This window comes from Meles meles, chromosome 8, assembly GCF_922984935.1.
Source record: "Meles meles chromosome 8, mMelMel3.1 paternal haplotype, whole genome shotgun sequence".
Lineage (NCBI taxonomy): Eukaryota > Metazoa > Chordata > Mammalia > Carnivora > Mustelidae > Meles > Meles meles.
The window spans coordinates 14,846,381-14,859,055 of NC_060073.1; the positions used below are offsets into that span (position 1 = coordinate 14,846,381).

The following is a 12,675-nucleotide window of genomic DNA, read 5'->3' on the forward strand; positions in this document are numbered from 1 at the left end:
TCCCTGCTGAGCAGAGAGCCTGATGTGGGACTTGATCTCAGGACCCTGAGATCATGACTTGAGCCAAAGGCAGAGACTTAGCCCACTGAGCCACCCAGGCAACCCACAGATAAATATTTTAATAATAATATTTACTTTTATCAAATCATAAACCTATATTACATAGAAATGTTTAATCTGGTAGTAGCATAAACTGTGCTTAATATTGATTGGTATTAGTGCACTAAAATAGTTTATAAAATTATGTTTCCAGTGAAAGGTGCTTTTTTTCTTTAATGATTTCTTGTAGAGTCATTGCTAGATATACATATTTATTTATTTATTTATTTATTTTTTAGATTTTTTTTTTAAATTTATTTATTTGACAGAGAGAAGTTACAAGTAGGCAGAGAGGCAGGCAGAGAGAGAGAGGAGGAAGCAGGCTCCCTGCCGAGCAGAGAGCCGGATGCGGGACTCGATCCCAGGACCCTGAGATCATGACCTGAGCCGAAGGCAGAGGCTTAACCCACTGAGCCACCCAGGCGCCCCCATATTTATTTATTTTAATGTTCATCGTCAAGCCGGTTTTTAAAGCAAAAGCAACTCTACGGAAATGAATGATATGGTTTCCCATAAGCGAAACAATAAAATCTATATTACAACTAAGTTCATTACATCGAATCTTGTCAAAAGTTCTTACTGAGAGAGGAAAATAAAACACAAAAAAACTATGAAATTACCAATGGAATGACTTATTACTTGATAAAATGTGCACAAATGTATGATTTGACACATTCTAACATTGCAAGTAATTTTTAATTTGGAAAAAAAGTACCATTGTATAGACAGATATTAGAAATTAATATAAATATTTTCTGAAATTTCAACACCAATACATAAGGAATCAATTCCTGCAAGTATCACATTTTTGATGAAGTGAATTATTTACATAGCAATCTTCTCAATGCCTTTATGACTTCCTTGTTCCTTAGACTGTATATGAGGGGATTAAACATGGGAGTCAAAATAGTGTAGAAAAGAGAAAGCACTTTGTCAATTCCTGCTGAGTGACTGGATTTGGGTCTTAAATAGGTAATAATGGCTGATCCAAAGAACAACACCACAACCATAAGATGAGATGAACAGGTGGAGAAGGCTTTGGCCTGACCTGTGGCTGATGGCAATTTAAGGATTGTGGAGATGATTTTGCCATAGGAAATAAGTATCAACAGAAAGGGAGCTGTGACAATCAACACAACAACTATGTAGACCATCATTTCATTCACAAATGTGTCCCCACAAGCAAGCTTGAGTATTGGGGGGATGTCACAGAAGAAGTGGTCAATTAAATTAGAGCCACAAAAGGGCAGAGAAAAAATCTGGGATGTCTGCCCTATCTGGACTGGAATTCCGCTGACCCAAGAGCCAGCCACCAGCTGGATGCAAAATTTGTGATTCATGACTAGAGGGTAGTGCAGAGGGTTACAAATGGCCACATAGCGGTCATAGGCCATCACTGTCAGAAGAAGGCACTCTGTGACTCCCAACACAAGAGCACAACACATCTGTGTAGCACAAGCGACTAAAGAAATTGTTCTTCTCTGGGTCCAAAGGTTCATAAGCATTCTGGGGAGAGTAACAGAAACATAGCAGATTTCCAAAAAGGAAAAATTGCTGAGGAAAAAGTACATAGGGGTCTGGAGAGCTGGATCCAATTTTGTTATTAGAAATATGATGCCATTACTCATCACAATAACAATATAGATGACTAGGAAAATTCCAAATAGAAGCCACTGGAGATGGGGAACATCAGCAAAATCCAAGAGAACAAACTCTATCAATTCAGTCAGATTTTCTTCTGGTGGTTTTCCTTGGTGTTTCATCTGTGGAAAGGGTGAATATAGCATGTACTTTCATTTTACTTTAATGCCTCAGTACCTATTCTCTAAATTGTATTAGAGTATCTACATTGGATTTCATAATCACTGTAATTGTTTCTAATTTAATAATGTTACTAGTTGTGTATTTCTCACTTTCTCAGTTTGGATCCTGTGGATTATCACTGTACACACTCCCTTGAAATTTCCTTTAAGATCATCCCATATACTTTCCGAATACAACCCAGGATAAACCAAAGTATGCCCTGCTCAGCACAGACACTGGAAACATTGACAATCACTGAAAACAGATCTCCTGCTATGTCATATGATCCCATTCTTAATTACATTTCTTGACAATCCTATTGTACTTCCGTATGGTTTCTTATACCACACTTCTGTAGAACTATATCAGACTTTGTCTTCCCCATATATTTTCAACTGCCTAATTGAACTATTCAATATCCTCCTATCACTTGATTTCTTGATCATGCATTTTCTTATTATACAGTTCATATCATTAGGGAATTTACCAAAAAAAAAAAAAAGTAGAAGAGTATTTTATCACACATAGGGAAATAAAACAAATGTCTTTTGGTAGGACACCAAATGGGGACTCTAAAAGGGTTTCATTCAGGATAAGTTGTGTGGGAGCATGGATACAGATAAAAATAATAAAGAGGGTGACCCTGGGAAAACAAGGATAGCCTGGAGTGTGTTCTTTACTTGTGGGTATGTGTGTGGGTGTGGGGTTGGGGAGGTGTGGGTCTGTGTGCTGTGTGATCTCCACTATCTCTTTTGTTCCTCAAAAAACACTTGACATAACAGTTTCTAAACTCACTTCTCAGAGATAAGAATATTGAGACTTACTAATGATAGATAATATGATCATGTATACATAGGTGTTATGATTATAAGTCAGTGCTTACTTTTTTAAATATTTTATTTATTTATTTGAGACAAAGAGAGAGAGAATCAGGAGAGGGGTAGAGGGAGAAGGAGAGAAAGAATCCCAAGCAGACTGTGCCGGGCTCAGAGCCTGATGTGGGAATGGATCTCAAAACCCTGAGATCATGACCTGAGCCAAAACCAAGAGTCAGATGCTAAACCAGCTGAGCCACCCAAGTGCACCACTGCCTTTTTTTTTTTTTTAAGTTGGACTTGAGTTTAAATCCTAATTTATGATTTGCTATCTGTGTGTCATTAAGCAGTAATTTAGATTTTTTAAAGTTGTTTTCTTATTTGTGATAATTAAATGAGATATTAGTAAAATTACCTATCAATTTTATTCTGATTTATTATTAGTTATGGTCTTATAACTATAATTAATATGCTATGAATATGGTAATATGCTCTTAAGTCCTTAGTCTCCAGGGTTGTAACAAATTGTTTAGCAAAATTGTGTTTAATACAATTATTGCATTACTTGTTGGTGATCATGTCTATTTTTTCATTCTTTCCTTTCATCAAGGACTGGACTAAGCTAAAGTGAGTGAGACACCACAGGAACAAAATTTGAGAGGCGCTCACTCATTCTCAGAGCTGAATCTGTGTTGTTGAATCCTGAGAGTGAATGAATCCTTAGATATTGTACTCTTGGAATTTCTTAGCTCCGGATCAGTCCCAGGTCTGCCTTTCATTTCTCCATTCTGGTGGGTTTGGACTTTGTCCACCAAACAGCACACTATAATGTCATGGATATGGAATCCACTGCCAAGATGGGCTGGATTTAAATCAAGGGTCCACCACCTGCTAGCTCTGTTACATCATGAGAGATGTTTAATCTCCTCATGCTATAGTTCACCCAACTATAAAACTGGCTAAATACTGTACCAACACTTAGGATGTTTATATTAATGCTCTCATTTCACACATGTAAAACAATCTGAAGTCCTGGCACTCATAAAAGTCTCTCTAAAGGTAGCTGTTATCATTGTTATTAAAAACTAAAACCTATTCTTCTGAATTGTACTCTCTGTTCTAAGGAGCATGAAAAAACTCTCTAATTTACTTTTTCTTTGTATCGAGTGATTAATTTGGAAATGGAATGAGACCTCAAAGCAATCATCAGAATGTCATTAAAAAATGTTACATTCTGCAGATATGAATTCTCCACCAATGGTTTTGTGTATATTATTATCTCTGCTCTGTGAACCTAAGTCCTAGAGTACCTATCACTATTCAGCAAAGATTGTTGCAGTTTGGCTAATTCTTTTTGTAAGACTTTCCTGTCAGTAACAGTGTAGGACCTGGGAAGTAAAGACCGTGACTGTTTTCCCAGTTAGGATCACTATAGGTCTCAGAAAATGCCTATACACATAAGATCGTGCCAAGTATTTGATTCTGAAATTAAGTAAAGCAGCAGACATGTTTTAAATAAAATAATATTCTAGGAGAAGGAAAGGAAAAGAAGTGAGGGAATCGGAGGGGGAGATGAACCATGAGAGGCTGTGGACACTGTGGGGGGATGGGTGAGCCTGGTGGTGGGCATTATGGAGGGCACGTATTGCATGGAGCACTGGATGTGGTGATTAAACAATGAATCTTGGGACACTAAATCAAAAACTAATGATGTATTTTATGGTGATTAACATAACACAATAAAAATTTAAAAAATAGAAAACAAAAAATCATACTCTTAAAAGGGAGAAATGGATTAATACACAAGAGAATAAAATTCCAATCTGTATGTATCTCTTTTACAAATGGCATTTATTTAACATAAATGATTTCATGCTTATAATTGGAAGAAACTTACCATGCTAAATAAAATTTCTAGTTGTACAAACTCAACATTTTGGTGATGAAATCATTGATATATAACATGAAATAGTAAGATTTGTGTATGTACTTCTCAAGAATGGAGCAAAGCAGAAAGAGCAGAGGTTTGCTCCGTGAGATCTCACAATATTATACTTCTTTCTTTCTTATAAATATTTAAGCTCTTTTTAATAAAGGGAAATAAAACTTAATGTTGTAAGAGTTTTCTTTAAAACCAAGCCTCCATTATGTGAAAAACTCCAAATGATTAAGAGAAGATAAAACAACACCCTACTTCAACTAAATATTGGAAGCCACCCAAGCTTCATTTATGTTTGTAGATTTGGTATATATTAGCAACTTATACCTTTAATTAATTTAAAAAATATTGAATTTAAAACTGGTTTTCATTATCTTGCAAATCCTTAATTCTATCACTTGTTTTTTGTTTTTTTTTTTTGATAAATGTTCTTTGGGTTCCCCAATGGTTGTAACAAGATTTCATGGATTACTGTGCTTTATATCTCTTATTACATTATCCCTTTGAATACATAAATATAACACTTATTTGTTACAATGTATTGGTGCAAAATGAAATTTCAAATAATATTACATATACCTAGAAGAATTACTTCAGTTATTACAGTTTTCAGTATTTCTAAATGACTTAATCCCATTATTTATTAATAGTATTTCATTGTAAATTTTATTTAATAAAATCAGAAATATATGGAAGTCACTGTAACAAAATGATAAATGTGTTACATTGTGTTAAATGCAAGTTTTAAATTTAAAAATATCATCGAAGCCTATTATCAGTATAAATTTATAAATTTATTGTATTTACCTTTCTTCTTTGGGTTGTTGCTGATTTTTTTCACTATAGAGGGTTTAATGGTTTAGTTACTGTATTTGAAAATCATTGTGTCATCAAAGATATGTAAACCACCTTTATAATAATCTGTTCTTTCCAAACATGAACTGTTTTTTAAATGAAAGTTAGTTAACTCTACCTCAGGGATCTCTTCCCCCTGACAAATTTAGATTTCTAATTAGAAGCATCACTATGGCATCTCTGATGTGTTGTATTTTAATTTTTCCACATAGTTCTTAGTCTTTCCAGAAGACTTTCTCTTCAGCCCCTATATGGACTGCATGGACTATATGGAGCAGACAGCATATTTCATTTCTTAGGCATGGAACAGAACACTGAACACTAATATCTGAGACCATCCAAAATTGACACACATCTTATTCTTAACCTTATCTATTCTATTATAAATGCTCCATTGGGAGTCTCTGTTCCTATTCGACTGAGATGTCAAATTTGTTTTTCTTTTTTCTTTTTTTTTTTGGCAGAGAGAGACCACAAGTAGGCAGAGCAACAGACAGAGAGAGAGGGGGAAGCAGGCTCTCTGCTGAGCAGAGAGCCTGACGTGGGGCTCGATCCCAGGACCCTGGGATCATGACCTGAGCCGAAGGCCGAGGCTTTAACCCACTGAGCCACCCAGGCGCCCCTCAAATTTGTTTTTCTTATGTTCTCCTCTATGATAGGTTTCTTGATCACTAGTTAGACTGGCCTATGTAACCACTGTGTTAAATGTTCTGATGAAAAATGTTATTTTTATACACAAAACTATTATACTATTGGTTTCTTCATGGCCACCCGCACAACTTGCGATTTAGCTGTTGAATGAACTACACATGTTTCAAAAAATTAAAATTTTAAGCTAAGGCTAATCTGAAAATGGGAAATTTTTCCTTCCTTTGGCAGGCATATCAATATTTTCCCAATTTCCTTTTACATCTTAAGGTGTGAATATTTTCAAGCTTTACTTAGGGTAAGATGAGAATCTGAAATAAATCTAGCTGGGATCATGGGAAAGACTCAGAGCAAAGGGTCTTTGAATTCTAAGCTTCAGTTCTAGGAAAGGCAATTTTGTTCCAACAGATTGTTTAACAATCATGGCTTGGGAACAATTTCTCATGTCAAAAATAGGATGTTGCTTCCATTTATTTAGTAAATAGTGATTTCTATGAGTTTAGGATTAGGAAAGGAAAGTATTTCAGAGAGAGAACTCCTATGGCAATGTGGTAACAGGAAATGATAAGGAAATCGACCTGGGAGCCATCAGGAGCATGTGCCCCAGATCATGGAAGGCAATGAGGAGGAGGGCAGCAGATCTCACAGAGGAGCCAGATGAGAGCTCGCCAAGGGACTGAGAACCCTGCCAGGCTCTAGCTACAAGGATGTGTGTTCAAGATGTATCTCGGCTGAGGACTTCAAAGCCTCAAAATCAGAAGGCATAATACCAGGCATGGGTACAGAGGTCTTCTGATGACATAAAATAGAATATTGAGAAAAAAAATACTCAATAACAAATGAGAAAGTGTCACTCCATAAAGATAGCCTACCAAATTGGTGAAATACAGACATTTAAAGTACATGTTCTTGAGACAACTGGGCAGTCAGGTTACAGACAACAGGAAAGAACAGTGAACTTTTGTGAAGAGCATATATTATTAAATAATTTAGTGGCTGAAGTGATGAAAACATTCTAAGAAAAAGGTCTTATAATTGTGGAGTAATGAAAGTTTATGGCTCACAATTAAGAAGGCAAGACACAAAATTTGAAAAAAAAAAAAAAAAAAAGGATGTGTCAAAATAAATAATTCTGCATGATAAAAGGAACCAGCCCCCAAAGTAAAGTCAAATAGAATGGATACAATGGGAAAAATAATTACAAATAATATCTTGGGGCACCTGGGTGGTTCAATTCATTAAGCAGCTGCCTTCAGCTCAGGTCACGATCCCAGGGTCCTGGGATCCAACCCTGCACTGGGCTCCCTGCTCAGAGGGGAGTCAGCTTCTCCCTCTCCCTGTGCACTCTCAAATGGTGCTCTCTCTCAAATAAATAAATAAATAAATCTTACGAAATGATATCTCAAATGAAGTGGTCTTGACTTGTTCTTAAATATTAAAAAAAGTCCAAAATATAAATAGAAAAATGTACTAAACCTAATAGAGCAATTTCTGGGTCATAGGGTAGCTCTATTTGTAACTTATTGAGAAACGTCCGTACCATTTTTCTGAATGGCTGCACCAGTTTGCATTCCCACCAACAGTGTAAGAGGGTTCCCTTTCTCCACATCCTTGCCAATATTTGTTGTTTCCTCCCTTGTTAATTTTTGCTATTCTGACTGGCATAAAGTGGTATCTCACAGTGGTTTTGATTTGTATATTTCCCTGAGGCCGAGTGATGTGGAGCATTTTTTTCCATATGTCTGTTGGTTATTGGTATATCTTCTTTGGATGAATATCTGTTCATATCTTCTGCCCATTTCTTAACTACATTATTTATTTTTGGAATGTTGAGTTTTATAAGTTCTTTATAGATTTTGGAGACTAGTCCTTTATCTTATATGTCATTTGCAAATATATTCTCCCAACCATAATTTCCCTTTTAGTTTTATTAACTGTTTCTTTTGCTGTGCAGAAGCTTTTTATCTTGGTGAAGTCCCAATATTTCATTTTTGATTTGTTTCCCTTGCCTTGCTATTTATGTCTTTTATCCATTTTGAGTTTCTCTTTGTGTATGGTATAAGGGAATGATCCAGTTTAATTCTTCTGCATGTGGCTGTCCAATGTCCCCAGCACCATTTATTGAAGAGACTGTCCTTTTCCCACTGGACATTCTCTCCTGTTTTGTCAAAATTCAGTTGACCACAGATTTGAGGGTCCACTTCTGGGTTCTCTATTCTGTTGCATTGATCTATTTGTCTGTTTTTATGCCAGTACCATGCTGTCTTGGTGATCACAGCCTTGTAATATAACTTGAAGTCTGGCATTGTGATGCCACTAGCTTTGCTTTTCTTTTTCTTTTTTTTTCTATTATTATGTTCAGTTAGCCAACATACAGTACCTCATTAGTTTTTCATGTAGTGTTTAAGATCCATTAGTTGCATATGACACCTAGTACTCACCACAACATGTGACAATGTTCATTACAGCAATGTCCATAATAGCCAAACTGTGGAAAGAGCCAAGATGTCCATCGACACATGAACAGATGAAGAAGATGTGGTATTTATATACCATGGAATATTACTCAGCCATGAGAATGGATGAGTACTTAGCATTTACATTGACATGGATGGAACTGGAGAACATTATGCTGAGCAAAATAAGTCAATCAGAGAAAAACAATCATCATATGGTTTCACTCATATGTGCAATATAAGAAATAGTGCAGAGGATCTTAGGGAAAGGGAGGAAGAACTGAATGGCATAGAAATCAGAGAGGGAGACAAATCATGAGAGACTTTTAACTACAAAAAAGAAACCGGTTGCTGGAGGGGAGGTGGGGTATGGAGTAATGGGGTGATGGGTGATTAAAAAGTGCACATAACATGGTGAACATAACACATAGACAACAGATAAACTATTGAACCCTATATCTGAAACTAATGATATACTATATATGTTGTCTAATTGAATTTAAGTTGAGAAAAAAAAAAAAAGGAAGGAAAAGTGTACTAAATAGATTAAGTAAGAATTCACAGAAAAGAGAGGAAGACCATTCCTTAAATAGGGACATATATTCCTTTGTTTTGTTTTGTTCATTTTTTTTTTCTTTCTGCTTGCTATGATTGGGATATTGTGACCTCAATAAGAAATACGTATTGATCTTTGGCCCCAACTGCTGACACCGTGCTCCCGGAACTCTTGGTATTTCCTAAGTGATGAACACACTTTTAATATTTGGTCTTTGACCCTGGTTCCTGGTGCTCCTGAAACTCCTATAATTTCTTGGGCAGTCGGAGTGTCTTTTGTTCTAACGAGGCAACCTTGGGGTGGGGGGGGCTCCTGGATGGCTTTTGCCTGAGGACTGACTGATCAACAGAGGAACCAAGTCACAATTAGAAACTTAGAATTTTCAGCTTTCCTTCCCTCCATTTTCTTTAGAAGAGAGAGGGACTGAAAACAGAGTTAATGGCCCGCCTTGCCTATGTGATGAAGCCTCTACAACATCCCTAACGCTGGGGCTCAGAGAGCACCCAGTGGGGTGAACATATCCATGTGTCTGAAGAGTGATACATCCCGCTGCATGAGGACAGAAGTTCATACATTCGGGAGCCTCCTGACCTCACCCTATGTATGCACCTTTTCTTTTTTTTTTTTTTTAAGATTTTATTTTATTTATTTGACAGAGAGAGAGATCACAAGTAGGCAGAGAGGCAGGCAGAGAGAGAGAAGGAAGCAGGCTCCCTGCGGAGCAGAGAGCCCGATGCGGGGCTCGATCCCAGGACCCTGGGATCATGACCTGAGCTGAAGGCAGAGGCTTTAACCCACTGAGCCACCCAGGCGCCCCTCATTGATATGTTTTTTAAAATAAAATGACAAGCACTTTAATTTTTTCATTCAAAAGAAAAATAATGCCAAATTACTTCCCAAAAAGGATACAGAATTTATTCCAGAGGATTCAAATAGAAGCACTTCAATGAAAAGACTATTTACATAGTGCATTATTTTCTTAGATCTACTTTAACAAAATGCCAGCAATTGAGGAGCTTAAAACAACAAAAATTGAATCTCTCATAGTTCTAGAATGCAGCGTCCAATATCACAGTGTTGGCAGTCTCTCCTCATTCCTTCTACAAGATCTAAGGGAGACTCATTCTTTCTTTTTTCCAGCTCCTGGAGGATCTTGATCTCTTTTTGGTTCTTGTTTGCATCACTCCCATCTCTGCCTACACCTTCACATGACATTCTTCTCTGTGACTCTAGTTTCTAAACTGTGTTTACCTTTTTGTCTCATAAGACCACTGGTCAAGGGATATATTGCCCACCTTAAATCAGGATGATCTCATTTCCTTGACTTGATTATATCCACAAAGTCTTTTTTCTTATCTTATCTTTTCTTTTTTTCTTCAAATAAGGCACATTTGCAGATTTTAAATAGACATTTATTTTAGAGGGACCAACATTTCAATGTGCTATACATCCATTTGGATAGGTTATAGTTAAAACTCCAGAGACTTGTAATACTAAATAGATATTATCAAAGCAAAACCTGAAGTTACAAGGGAGGGAATGATGTCACCAGAGTAAAGGGAAAATTCTCAAGATTTGTGATCTTAAAGCAACATGGACAATGACAAGAGATAGACAGAAGGGCAAATGCAAAGAAAATACTGATTCTCCTGCTTCCACCATCTTGGCTGCTGCTGGGTTTTGTCACTGACTAAATTCAGTCACAAGTACAAAAAATGGCAGCAAATATATTTGAAGGAATGGGAAGGTTAAAAGAAGAAAATGATCACAGCACATGGTCCTATCCTTTCATTATAAAACACACCGAGTTAGCTATTAGTGTATTGTTCAAGCAATCTCTTAACTCACTTGTTCACAGTAGAGGACAGATGGATCTTCAAATTGGATTGTTGCAATTGAGATAAATTGTGTTTTGGTTATACAGAAGCCCTTAACTTAATCCTATAAAACTAAGTTTACTTAATATAGTGGGAGGTTGCTATGATGACATTAATGATCATTATTGAGAAATAAAAGTAGAAGACATTTTTTTCTATTGTCTCTACATGATGAACACATAAGCAAATTCTTTCCATAATTTCATGTATTTGAATCACATTAATACCTTTGTTAGTAGTTTTCTCAGTGTTACCATGATGTCTTTGTTCCTCAGAGTATATATAATGGGATTCAATGTTGGGATCAAAACAGTGTAGAAAAGAGAGATCAATTTTCCAACTCCTTCAGACTGATTTGGTTTGGGTCGTAAATAAGTGATGGTCGCCGTTCCATAGAATAAGACTACAACTATCAGGTGAGAAGAGCAGGTGGAGAAGGCTTTAGCTCTCCCTTTAGCTGATGACAATTTCAAAATGCTGGATAAAATTTTGCCATAGGAGAAAACAATCAACAGAAATGGAACCATGATGAAGACCACTGCAACTACATAGATTGCTATCTCATTCACAAATGTGTCCCCACAAGCTAGTTTGAGTACTGGAGGGATGTCACAGAAGAAATGATTAATTGTGTTAAACCTACAAAAGGGCAGTGAGAAAATCTGGCATGTTTGCCCAATTACAACTGGAACTGTACTGATCCATGACACAGTCACCAGCTGGACACAGACCTTGTGGTTCATGACTAGAGTATAATGCAGAGGGTTACAGATGGCCACATAGCGGTCATAGGCCATCACTGTCAGGAGAAGACACTCTGAACCTCCAAACATAAGGACAAAACACATTTGTGCAGCACAGGCAAAGAAAGAAATATTTCCTTTCTTGGTTAATAGGTCCATGAGCATTCTTGGGATAGTGACTGTTACATAACAGATTTCTAAGAAGGAAAAATTGCTGAGGAAAAAATACATGGGGGTCTGGAGAGCAGAGTCAATTCTTATTATCAATATTATGATGCTATTGCACATCAGGATAGTTAGGTAGATGACTAAAAATACCCCGAAAAGAATCCATTGGAGATTGGGACTATCAGAAAACCCCAAGAGAACAAATTCCACAATAGCAGTTATATTCAAAATTTCTGTTTTTAATTTGTCCTCCATCTGCAGATATAGTAAATTCTAGATGGTTAATTCAATAATGTTTTATTGTTGTTGTTTTTAGAGAAAGAGAGAGTGCAAGTAGGGTTGGGAGGGGGGCAGGGAGAGAAGAGAGAGAAAGAGACTCTCAACCAAGGTCTGCACCCTGAGTAGAGCCAGACACATGGTTCTATCTCATGACCCTGAGATTATTACCAGAGTCAAAATCAAGGGTCAGAAGCTCAACTGAGTGAGTCACCCAGGTGCCCCAATTCACTAACATTTTTGAACCACATTTTTCTCTCCTGTTACCTGGAGTAGATGGATGAATGTATTTATGTAATCTCAATTTATTTCCACCATTACTGTGCTCTATTTCTAGGAAATGATATGGGAAACCTTAGAAATAAACTGATGTGCAGTTAAAATCAATTCAAGAAATAAAATCCTAATACATGGGTTTTATACTTGCATGTAATAATACT

At 36.6% G+C, this 12,675-nt stretch overlaps 2 protein-coding genes across 2 annotated transcripts; both read right to left on the reverse strand.

Moving 5' to 3' along the window:
- Positions 1–920: 920 nt before the first annotated feature.
- On the reverse strand, positions 921–1,886 carry LOC123949592 (olfactory receptor 10AG1-like). The gene has a single exon (XM_046017134.1). The coding sequence runs from the start codon at positions 1,884–1,886 to the stop codon at positions 921–923; it is 966 nt and encodes a 321-aa protein (XP_045873090.1).
- A 9,377-nt stretch (positions 1,887–11,263) lies between these two features.
- LOC123949590 (olfactory receptor 10AG1-like) lies at positions 11,264–12,214 on the reverse strand. The gene has a single exon (XM_046017132.1). It carries the CDS (start codon positions 12,212–12,214, stop codon positions 11,264–11,266), a length of 951 nt encoding a protein of 316 aa, XP_045873088.1.
- Between the last annotated feature and the right edge of the window lie 461 nt (positions 12,215–12,675).

Coding starts and splice junctions, on each gene's coding strand:
- LOC123949592 (XM_046017134.1), bottom strand. CDS start 1,886: ATGCTATATTCACCCTTTCCACAGATGAAACACCAAGGAAAACCACCA.
- LOC123949590 (XM_046017132.1), bottom strand. CDS start 12,214: ATGGAGGACAAATTAAAAACAGAAATTTTGAATATAACTGCTATTGTG.